At 47.4% G+C, this 11,811-nt stretch overlaps 1 protein-coding gene across 1 annotated transcript; it reads left to right on the top strand.

Annotated features, from left to right (window-relative positions):
• Positions 1-858: 858 nt before the first annotated feature.
• ATP5PO (ATP synthase peripheral stalk subunit OSCP) lies at positions 859-5,734 on the top strand. Its single transcript, XM_069871996.1, has 7 exons — positions 859-937; positions 1,753-1,803; positions 1,905-2,015; positions 2,931-3,060; positions 3,178-3,290; positions 5,183-5,269; positions 5,552-5,734. The coding sequence occupies exons 1-7, from the start codon at positions 908-910 to the stop codon at positions 5,663-5,665; spliced, it is 636 nt and encodes a 211-aa protein (XP_069728097.1). The 5' UTR covers positions 859-907; the 3' UTR covers positions 5,666-5,734.
• Positions 5,735-11,811: the final 6,077 nt, after the last annotated feature.

The raw sequence follows: 11,811 nt of genomic DNA, 5'->3' as shown, positions 1-11,811 counted from the left end.
ATTGGCCTTCTTGGCCACCTGGGCACACTGCTGGCTCATGTTCAGTCGCTGTCAACCAACACACCCAGGTCCCTCTCCTCCAGGCAGCTTTCTAGACAGACTTCTCCTAGTCTGTAGCACTGCACAGGGTTGTTGTGCCCCAAGTGCAGGACCTGGCATTTGGCCTTGTTAAACCTCATGCCATTGGACTCAGCCCAGCGGTCCAGCCTGTTCAGATCCCTTTGCAGAGCCTCCCTACCCTCCAGCAGATCAACACTTCCACCCAGGTTAACCCAAACTATTCTACGATTCTATGATCTCCAAACATCAGGGATGTCGACACATAGTTTTAAGAAAATGATGAAATGGGCAGTTAATTGACTCAAGGTTGAGAACGTGTGATGAAACAAGGAAAGGCGTGGTAGACAGGGAGACTTCATGGCTAAGGATTACCTGGAGGACGTCCTTATCCTAACTAAGGACGTGGAAAGGAGCTGAGCAATTTTGCGTCAAAGCAGAGTCGTGTAACCTACTGAATGTATGTGTTAGATAGGGGTGAGCGTTTTGAGCGTTTTGGGGGTCTTCAGTAGGTAGGCTGGCTTTGGGGTGGACCTTCCACGCAGCACCCTACGCAAAAGAAAAGCAACTACTCCTTTCTGAACAAAATAACGCGTTTCTGAAGTCGGTTTTCTGGGGCTGTGAGTGAAGGGGAGCGGGGAGAAGGGAGAGAATGGGGGGGGGGGGGCGTGTGTAAAAGGAAGGGGAATGACGGGAGGGGCCTCACCTGCCCCTCCACACCCGGCGCGAGGAGGGCCGGGCGGGACTACATTTCCCGGCGTGCCCCGCGGCCGGAAGGGGCGTGTCCGCGCGTGCGCGGTGTCTTCCGCCGAGGGGCCGCTCTGTGACCTCGGGCGGCGGTCGGGGCGTCATGGCGGCCGTGGCGGGGCTGGGGCTGAAGGTAAAGTGAGGCGGGGGCGGGAGCAGGAACCAGCGGGGATAGCGTTCTCCCTTGCCCCACCTCGCCCCCTTCCTACCCTCTCGCCCCTTTCCCCTCCTTTCGCCCCCTCCCTCCTTTCGTCCCCTTCCCGCGGGGCCTCGAAGCTTTCTTTGATAGCGAAAATGCCAGCAAGTAAACTCTCCAAGGCTCTGTTTTGCAGCTGTGAAAAGCAAGGATCCTTTATCAGGGCTGGGCAACATGAGGGAGCGATCTCCATCCATCGTGTGCAGCGAGATGAGAGCTGGGACAGGATGGATTTCCCACTCACGTGCACAGGGATCAGTTCTCCCAGAAACCTTATGCCTCTTCTATTCTTTCCAAGGAGTGATCTTAATGTTATTATGAACTTAACAGCAGTCAAATCCCTGCCTGATTCGGAGCCGGCTCCAGCCCTGCCTGACCCTCCTCTGGAGATGGGAAAGGCTGCAAACAGAGGTGACTGCAGCAGCCCTACCTGCTCTGTACAGATCACACTGTGCTTAAGACTTAAGTGTCTGGAAAACCAGTATTCGGAAAAAAAAATGCTGTAAAAAACAATGCTATCAGAGAGGCATTCTGCCTAACCTTCAAAAAATACAGTTACTCGGATGAATTTAACTCTCCTTTAGCTTAAATCAAAACCTTCCAGTTTTTGTAATAGCAGCTACTTTTTGTATCACTTTCTCACACATCCAGACCTTCACCCCATACCCACTCACCTGCTCTGCTGGTGCGCAGCCCCCATCCCTGAGGCGCCTTTCAGCAGTGGCAGCTCTCTCCCTCCTTCCCCCCTGCAGGTACGGCAGCTCAGCACATCGGCAGCAAGGCCGGTCTCCAAGCTGGTCAAGGTGAGAGAGGGCTAAAAGGGGGATACTAGAATCACTGGGCAGCCATCGGCTGCTACCTGGCTTCAGGCTGATCTCAGCGCCCACCTGCCCTCTTCCCCCAGCCCCCCATCCAGGTGTACGGGCTGGAAGGGCGCTATGCCACCGCGCTGTACTCCGCCGCCTCCAAGCAGAAGAAGCTGGAGCAGGTCGAGAAGGAGCTGAACCGAGTGTGGGTAAGGTGGCCTGCATTTGCCTTGCCACAGGGGTCTGGGAGTAGTGCCAGCGTTGGTGGCTACAGCAGGTCAAGGGAGGTGATTCTGCCCCTCTGCTCTGGTGAGACCACACCATCCAGCTCTGGAGCCCTCAGCACAGAAAAGACATGGTCCTGTTGGAGCAGGTCCAGAGGAGGGACATCAAAATGATCAAAGGGCTGGAACACCATCCTGTGAAGAGGGGCTGAGAAAGTTGGGATTGTTCAGTTTGGAGAAGGTTCCAAGGAGGCCTTATTGTTGCCTTTCGGTACTTAAAGGGGCTTATAAGAAAGATGGGGAAAAACTTTTTAGCAAGACTTGTTGCAACAAGACAAGAGGTAATGGTTATAAACTAAAAGAGGAGAAGTTTAGACTAGATATTGGGAAGAAATATTTTACATTGAGGGTAATGAAACACTGGAACAGGTTGCCCAGACAGGTGGTAGATGCCCCATTCCTGGAAACACTGACTGCCAAGTTGGACGGGGCTCTGAGGAACCTCATCTGGTTGAAGATGTACCTGCTCACTGCAGGGAGGGTGAACTAGATGACCTTCATAGTCCCTTCCAACTCAAACCATTCTATGATTTTTGTGAGGAGGGTGGTGGGCTCAGCTCTTGCAAACTGTGAGACACTCGCTTACATCTGGCTTGGCATCTGCACTTTGCCTGCAATGTTAAACAGTTTGGAAGTGATAATGGGAGGGGCATCAGCTCCAAAAGAAACATAGTATAAAAAAGCTGTAACTGGAGCTGCCTTTTCACTTCCGATCAGCTTCAGGCCACTTCGTTCTTTCTCAAGCTATGGCTGCATTGCCTGTTTTGGTTAGTCCAGTTAGGCCTTGCAGTGCCTGAAAAATTGCTGGTGTTTATCATGGTGTCTTGTTTGTCCTCATAGACTCTCTTGAAGGACCCCAAGCTATCCAGTGTTGTTATGAACCCTCACACCAAGAGCGCGGTTAAACAAAAAGCTGTGAGTGATGCCTTGGCAAAAGAGAAGATGTCCCCCATTACTGTCAACCTGATGAGTGAGTACCCCCTGGACTTAAGAAAAATGTCTTAAGGCTACTTGTTATTACTGTTAGCCAACCAAGTCTGCTTCTCGTGGGTGTTTTCAACCCTTCCAATGCATCTGCCTCTTCCAGATTTGCTTGCTGAAAACGGTCGCTTGCGTTACACACCAGACATTGTCTCTGCTTTTGGGAAGATCATGAGTGCGTACCGAGGAGAGGTGGTGTGCACAGTCACCACTGCACAGGTGAGTTGGGAACCTCTAGATCAAGCTTAGGAGGTAGTAGTATAAAAAAAAAGCTTTTTTTACTTTAAGTTTAAATACCTGAGTAGTGAAGAAATAACTTGCCACTACCAAAGTGGAAGTCTTTCTACAAATAGTTTTGATACCTGACAATTATTGTTCAAAAATTAAATCTGTTTCTCCCATTTTGGCTGAACAGGTAACACTTTTCCTTCCTATGTGTGGACCCAGTGGCTGATGAAAGTCAGCCTGGTCTGTGGGCAGAACTGCCCACGTTCTTACTTCTGTCATCAGAACCGTACAGATTGGATCAGGACTAGAGAAGAGCTGTTAGCTGGAGAGAGGCAGATACCTGGTAGGACTGAGAATGCCTCTGGTGCTTGGTTCTCTGCTTCACGGGAAGCAGTTACCTAGTTCACCGCCTGCAGTAATTGGGACAAGTGGCAAACTCCTAAACTTCAGGAAGACTTCTTCAAAAATAGCAGACAGGCAAGTCTGGCTGGTGAGAAGGAGCATGAGAGAATGAGAAGGAATGTGAGAGGGAAGATGGTGTTTCTGTGAACTATAAGGTCAGGCTGGAGGCATGGTGGGTCTGGCTCTTCAATGACTTCTTCATTCGTGGTTCCATGACGAGGTGTGTTAGAGCAGGAAGCTGGTCAGCTAGGGATGTGATGTAAATCTCTAGCACCTTGGGGAGGGCTACAGTGAGCTGCCTACCTGCACTTAATAAGGAGACTCCTCTGCTTCAGGCTGACTGGCTCTCTGCAGGCCACAAGCACAGATTGTTACTCTAGTTGGCAGCCATCAGGGATATGTGAACTCACAAGCCTGTGCAAACCTTCCCACAAGTTTTACTTAATATTTAATGCGTAGTTGCTTTCCTGCTGCTTTTTGTTGTTGTTAGTTTCTTTTGGCTCTCAAAGTGTTGGCTACTAAATTAGACTACAGGAAAGCCTGGGAGCAGCTCTTTATCAGGGAGTGCAGGGACAGGATGAGGGGTAACAGTTTTAAGCTGAAAGAGGGGAGATTTAGATTAGATATTAGGAAGAAATGTTTTGCTATGCGGGTGATGAGGCACTGACACAGGTTGCCCCAGGAAGTTGTGACTGCCCCCTGTTCAAGGCCAGGTTGGATGAGGCTTTGAACAACCTGATGCAGTGGGAGGTGTCCCTGCCCATGGCAGGGGTCTGGGACTCGATGATTTTAAAGGTCCCTTCCAGCCCAAACTGCTTTGAGACTCTTTGGAATAGAAATTACTAAAATAGCTATTAACTCAAAGCCACTGCTCCTTGATCAAGTCCCTTTTGTTTCTGTCTCAGTGGTTTCTGAGTTGCCTGTAGGGACAGCAAGGACAAATTCACAGTCTCTCCCCCAGCAGTGCAGGGTTCTGTGGTGATGGAGAGAGGTGTGCTTAGCCAGGAGTGTTCTGCCAGCCTGCAGCAGAGCTGGATGCTCACTGCCTGCGTCCTCTGTCACTGCCTAGTGCTTTACATGAAACCACGTTTCTTCTCAAGCTGGTGATCTTAACTGTTAGAAGCAGCAATTAATCTGTCCTTGTACAGCCTGAACGCTGCTGTGAGGCAGATCAGGTTTTCCATCAAGTACTTACTTTGGCAAGTGTGGATTCCTGACACTTTGATCTGAAGATGTCAGCATTGACCTTTTGCAATGAATATGTGCGCATAGTACAGTGTTTGTTTCATAAAATTAGGAGAGCACAAAGTGACTTCTGTTTCTGTGTTGTCCTTAGGTTATTCCTGTTCAAGGAGGCTGATTAATCTGTCTTCCTGGTAGAAGTACATGCCTTTAGAAGAATCTTGAGTAGAAAATTTGGGTTCTTGCTATAGCTTATTAATGTATTTTCAAGTCCTTTGTCTTCTGTTTATGTTTTTCAGCCCTTGGATGATGCCAGCCTTACTGAGCTAAAAAGTGCTCTGAGTGGCTTCTTGGCTAAGGGAGAGGTCTTGAAACTGGAGACCAAGGTCTGGGTTTTTCATTTGTGAATAACTTTCATCAAGTTCATGTCAAACTGGGTTTCTGTCTCTGATCTTTTAAAAAAAGGATTATTTAACTGAATCCAGTTGCTGTTTTCTTGTAGACCTGCTGATGCTTAAATTACTAAAATATTAACTTTGGAGCACAGTGACTGCAAAGTTGTCTTTAAAAAGGCTCTTTTAAAAGCTTTTCTTTTACTTGTGTAAAAATTGAATACTAGGCTAATACATTTTTGCTAATAGGATTTCTGTTCCATGTTTCTTCCTCAGACTGATCCGTCAATCCTTGGTGGCATGATTGTCAACATCGGGGAGAAGTACGTGGACATGTCAACAAGGTCGAAGATCCAGAAACTCACTAAAATCATGAGAGAGACAGTCTAACGAACTGTCCTCACCATTTGTGGTGAAACCTCTCTGATGGAAGCTATAATAAAGTTATTTCTTCTTGAACAGGCTTTGTAGAGTGTTTTGATTCGGGAAACAGCACTGAGGGAGAAAGGTGACATGTCTGCAAGTGAGTTTCACTTGATCCTCACTCTACACTTAATGACACAGCTTGAAAGTCTCACTCACCGTGAACACAGGTGAACGTTGCTCTGAAGGAAGTGGAGGATAATGCTCCAGGAGCTGATAAGTGAGGTCACAGCTGCTGAGGTTCTTTCAGTCTTCAGAGAACACATTCACTCAGGATATTACCAGGATGGCGGAGCAGCAGTCCTGCTGCTGCGTGTGCTATTTCTGTGTGTTGGAAGCGTGAACACGGGAACTGTGACTGGTAGATGCTTTCAGAAATAACAGCACTGGCTGTTAAAGTGGTCATCAGTGCATCGTTCTCAGCCGCAAATGCTGTATCGGGCTCGGTTTGCTGTCACATCTGTCATTGGAGAAAGTTTTGTACATGCCTTAAGGTAAAATTACCCTCTAAAAGCTTCCTGCTGGGAGGCCAAGGTGTTCGTAACTCAGCTGTGTGTACAAAAGGGTCTTGGAACAAAACAGCAACTAGCCAGTGCCACAGTGGTGGTGTCATGACCAGCTCTGTGTGCTTCCTGGTTAACATTTGGATGTGGATTTGTGTCCATTTTCTGTCCTGAAGTGCTCTGCCTTTGTTTTTCTGTTTAGATAATCTTACACAGGCCTGTGAAGGAGTGCAACGTGCCTGTTTCTCCCTGTTGGTTCTTGATCAAGAACTGACATTTGACTTAATTTTGGATGGATACCATTCCTGCAGGGCTTGGGTGCTGAACTAGCTCATACCGGTTGGATTATTGTTGAAACCTATTAATCAGCTACCCCTTTTTTTTTTTTTTTTAAAGAATGTCTTTAATTATTTAGCTCTCTGCTTCCTCTGGTACTTCATGCTGGAATATTTCAATGTGGTCTGGACAAAGCAGCCCAGACAGCTGGTGAGCTGCCTGGCATGTCCCATCACACCTACCTCTGCAGCAGAGTTTGATTTACAAACTCTGGCATTGCATTTGGCTGCAGTGCGCCCCAAAACAGCTGTGAAAAACAAAATACAGCCTTGAGGTAGAGGTGTTAGTGGGTGTCAAGCTCCACAAAGGGGCCACCGCTCCATAGGATACAGAGGGCACGGCCCTCAGGCCAGCTGGGCACAAGCTGTAATTATTAACTAAAATTAGGGAGATGGAAATCAGCATGGGGCTTCCTATTCTCTTGGACAGCACAGTCAGTTGCTGATGAGCTGCATCAATGTCGCTCCTGATGCCCCTTCAAGGAGGCGCTGGCCTCAGAGCAGGGACTGGGTAAAGCCCTCGTGCACAAAGTGATGGCACCTGGCATGTTAAGCAAAGGCTTTGGCTGGGCTTTTTTTGGAGTGGGTGTGTTTTTAATTATTATTCCTTGATAATTTATTGTCGCTGTCTTACTACAGATTTGGAGAGGAGAAGGCTCCAAGGAGAACTTACTGCAACATTCCAGTACCTGAAGGGGCTAGAAGAAAGCTGGGGAGGGATTTTTTATGAAGTCTTGTAGTGATAGGACGAGGGGCAATGGGCATAAACTGGAGAGGGGCAGATTTAGACTAGACATAAGGAAGAATTTCTTCACCATGAGGTTGGTGAGGCACTGGCAAAGGTTGCCCAGGGAAGCTGTGGCTGCCCCATCCCTGGGGGTGTTCAAGGCCAGGTTGGATGGGGCCTTGGGCAGCCTGGGCTGGTGGGAGGTGTCCCTGCCCATGGCAGGGGTGTTGGAACTGGATGATCTTTAAGGTCCCTTCCAACCCAAACTATTTTCAAATCTGAAAAAAATGCAGACAGCGCATTAAGGTGATTCACAGTGGCGCATGTTGTGCACTAAATGCTGGTAGGGTATCACTCTATTGCCCTTTGCTTCTACCTGCACAGTTCCTTTGCAGCAAACAGTGACCTGATTTACTCGGTGTGTCAGACACCAGGTCACTGCTTCAGCGCTGCTCAAGAATGTCAGAGTACGCAGTTAAACCTTTAAAAAAAAAAAAATCTGGACTTATTCTCGATTGCTTTTACTTGCACAAAAACAGCCTCATCTGCATCACACAAACTGTGCAGCCTAAAACCTTGGAGGCAGTTTCCACCTTGGTGACCACAGTCTGGGAAGTGGCACAATTCCTCAAACAAGTAAACACATTTTAAAGGACTTTTTTGTTTACTTAGCCCATGTTTGTAACTAGAACAATTTAACCAGCATGACTGAGGAAACAACACATTGAGAGCAACCTGGGTACAGCTGAAATTGTTATTATACAAAATGGTGTCTAGTCAGTAATTATTCGTTGTACCTGGTACAAATGTTTGGAAATAAAGAAAAGAAACTGACTTCACAATATGAACTTTTGAGTGTAGAATAGTTAGCTGTGATGTAAACGAACAAAACAAACAAATTCTATTTTCTCTGGAAAAAAAGTAACTTTTTCTCCTGTTCGGCCAGACCTTCAGACATAGGCAGAACAGTTAGTTCTTGGTAATTTTTAGGATCATACGGACAATAAAATCCTTCCTTATTTGAGGGAAAAAAAAGGAAACTAAGTGATACCATTTGTTTGGCAGCAAAAAGTGCACTAAGAACGTAATGCCACCACCAGCAGGGACAGGGATTCTCTCATTCTAAATATTAAAAACACTCAGCTATCTTTTTTTCTCCTGACAACTTATGGACATGAAGCAGAAAGTGCCTGTTACACAGCCAGAATCTCAGTTCCTTTTCAGCAGCTTGAGAACTGCACTAGGATGATTCTATTCAACCTGTTAACAAAGGCAAAGCCTTTCAGGAAAACCTGCTCCAGGAGAGGCAGCTTTGCCTTTTCCCTGGAGGATTGGGGTTGTCTCACCATGGGGGGAGCCTGTCCCTGCCACAGGGGCTTGCTACGGGCCTTGCTGGAGCAGGATGGATGCGTGCAGAACCCTCCACACCAGTGGGATTGTCCTGGGGTGAGTGCAGTGGTGCAAACCTAGGAGAGGCTGGAAGACGCAGTGAGATGGGGCAAGCGAGAGTGGGCTCAGAGAGTTGTCCAAGCACCTGGCCCAGCACTATGGTCTTGCACCCAATCTTCCCTCTTCCCCCCGGCAAGAATGGGTTACACCGTGAGACCCTTCCCACGGGGCAGCCTCCACCGCTGAGAAGGATTTCTCTTCCAAGCCATCACTGGATGGACACCTACACATGGTTTTCTGGGGGCAGGCACAGATTGTGCTGCCCACCAAACTCTTTCTGCCCCAACTTCTTCCCTTTTCCTCTACTGTCCTGCATCCCAGCCTTCCTCTTCGCCCGTGCTCACGGTGATGGGCAGGAGGTGCTCCCTGGGGAGGGGTCTCCTCACTCACACAACATGTTAAGATCTCAGAAATGATCATTAAATCCAACGTTAGTGACACTTTTGCAGCTTTACAAGCAGCACAAGGAATTCACCTATGGTTGCAACAGAGCCTTTGAGGACTATAGGAACCGACCAGGCTATTTTAACTTATTTCTACTGCAGTTCTTTATTCTTTTAAATGAAATCCTACATATATCCTCCTATGTACAGAAAAATAATTTCCCAAGGATAGTCCTTGCTTTAAAACATTTAAATGAACACACAAGGCTGGGTGCCTATAAACGCTCTTCTGTTAGATTTACTCAGTATTTGACAACAACAACGTAACTGCTGTTTTATGTTATATATACAAATAATCACATATATATATATAAAAGCATATATTTAACTATAGATACATCGATATGCATGTAGGACAAGAGTGTTTGGGTGAAACAAATGCCAGGATACAGGTGGAATGGCCGTAGAGAGCAATCCCCTCAAAGCTAGGATGAGTTAACCCAATTCCCAGCTTTTCTGTGTTTCAAGGATTTTCACTGCTAGACTTGAACACGCTGAACCATCGTGATGGCATATGGAGTAGCGGGAAAGTCGACACCACTGCTGCAGCAAAAGTCCGAACTTGTCACATCTTAGTTTTCAAAATGCAATAAATATTACAAAAAACTGCATTATCCACAATGTTCCCCCTCCCAACTCTACTCACACATAACAAAAAGTGATTTATTTACTTCTAAAGGGTAAAAAAAACTTTGAAAGAAACATTTAAAAAGTTCCCCCATAAAAACTCATGTTGAGAAAATACATAATAATTAAGTGCACCTAGAAAAGAGTTCTGTAATCAATCAGTCATTTGGCTTCACATCAGCTCAGCAACGTGCTCTGTCTTTCAGAGTCAACCCGCTGGCTGCGAGCAGCTTCTCGCGGCATCCCCGACTGGCTTTCTACCAACACTAAACCTGGTAAGATACCTGCTATTCCCGAGGCCAGGTCAGCCCAGTGGTTTTTAATTTCCAGTGCTTCCAAATGTGTTGCAGTCTATAAGTATGTGAATCGTGATTTGCCCAGTAAATACAATTCTGGCGAGTTTAGTGGCTAAAACCACTTTTGAGAAGACGAGGAAGGAAACAGATCCAGCTGCAAAGACTATAAATCACTTCTGTATTTTATCTTAATCTTGACTTTGCCCTGTTGCAATCTTTCAGTCCTTACAGAGCTTGGACCAGGTCTAGAATACAGGCTTTGCATTATCGAAGGGTTTTGCATCCCTCCACGCATCCCCAGTAAAGCAGGCAGGCTCCCAGCTGGCTTTACGGACGCCTTTGCACTGAATTGGGGTGCAGATTAAAGTTAAGCATCTGCTGAAGTGCTTCGATGAGCCAAGGGCTGCCGGGCTGCGACGGCAGCTGCCAGATGAGCTGCGAAGGAGAAGCCTGGAAAGGAGTCCCTAAAGCAGCGCTGTTTCACAGAGCTGAGCATCAGCGAGGGGGTTTAAAGGGAAGGAAGGAGCGATGCTTTCCAAAGGACTTAATTAATTACAGGACAGAAGCACCAGTCGACACACAAGATGTACACGGAACAAAAACCACAACGGAACAAGGCAGTGAGAGGAGGTGAGACGTGTTTTCTGGTCACCCGCTGTGTTTGTTCACGCAATGCAGTCTGTGTTTGGCTTGGAGGGAGCCAACAGGCTCAGCAAGGAGGGGAGAATTGTGGCCTGGAGAGGACTTGGGTGATCTCAAACATGAGCCTCAACCCTAATAGCAATGAACTGGAGGCTGTGGGCTTGCAGCACAGGCAGTGGGAGCTCGCAGCCTGGCACTGCTGGGAAGGACAGCACGGATATTAGCCTGCAGAAGAGGAGGCTGAGGGGAGACCTTACTGCTCTCTACAACTACCAGAAAGGAGGTTGTGGAGAGGAGGGAGCTGGCCTCTTCTCCCAAGTGACAGGGCGAGAGGGAATGGCCTCAAGCTGCACCAGGGGAGGTTTAGGCTGAACATTAGGAAAAAAAAAATTCACAGAAAGGGTTATTGGGCACTGGAACAGGCTGCCCAGGGAGGTGGTTGAGTCACCTTCCCTGGAGGTGTTTAAGGGACAGGTGGACGAGGTGCTGAGGGACATGGTTTAGTGTTTGATAGGAATGGTTGGACTCGATTATCTGGTCGGTCTTTTCCAACCGGGTGATTCTATGATTCTATAATTCTATATATGCTTAGGCAGCAGAGTGGACCTCTGAAAGGGGAGAGACTTGAACCTGCCCTGGACATGATGACTCCCAGCTACATCTGACCAAGCACAGAGGAAAATGAGCTCAGGTGGTTTCCCAGAGAGACATCACTGAAGGCGTAACTCCTGTCCCAAGGGAGAAAATGCTCCCAAGGCAGATCAACAAGACCAGGCTGATTCTTACTGCAGTCAGAGCAATGACAGAGATGTCCTAAAAATGGAGAGGGATACAGAATCACAGAACCATTAGGTTGGAAAAGACCTTTGAGATCATCAACTCCAACCATACCTGTCCATTACTAAATCATATCCCTAAGCACCTCATCTCCCCATCTTTTAAAGATCTCCAGGGGTGGTGACTCAATCCCCGCCCCCCCCCACCGGGCAGCTTCTAACAGTGCCCAAGAACCCTTTCTGTGAAGGATTTTTTCCTAATGTCCAATCTAAACTTCTCCTGAAAGAATTTAAGGCCATTCCCTCATGTTTTAT

The sequence above is a fragment of the Phaenicophaeus curvirostris genome, chromosome 1 (assembly GCF_032191515.1).
Source record: "Phaenicophaeus curvirostris isolate KB17595 chromosome 1, BPBGC_Pcur_1.0, whole genome shotgun sequence".
Taxonomy (NCBI): domain Eukaryota; kingdom Metazoa; phylum Chordata; class Aves; order Cuculiformes; family Cuculidae; genus Phaenicophaeus; species Phaenicophaeus curvirostris.
Note: the sequence above shows the minus strand (reverse complement) of the source record. Positions and strands in the feature narration are given on the sequence as shown.

Excerpts from the sequence above, each read along its gene's own strand:
- ATP5PO (XM_069871996.1), top strand. The coding sequence starts at position 908 with ATGGCGGCCGTGGCGGGGCTGGGGCTGAAG. Across the intron at positions 1,804-1,904 it reads CGGTCTCCAAGCTGGTCAAG|CCCCCCATCCAGGTGTACGG; the intron begins GTGAGAGAGGGC and ends CTCTTCCCCCAG. Across the intron at positions 3,061-3,177 it reads CATTACTGTCAACCTGATGA|ATTTGCTTGCTGAAAACGGT; the intron begins GTGAGTACCCCC and ends TGCCTCTTCCAG.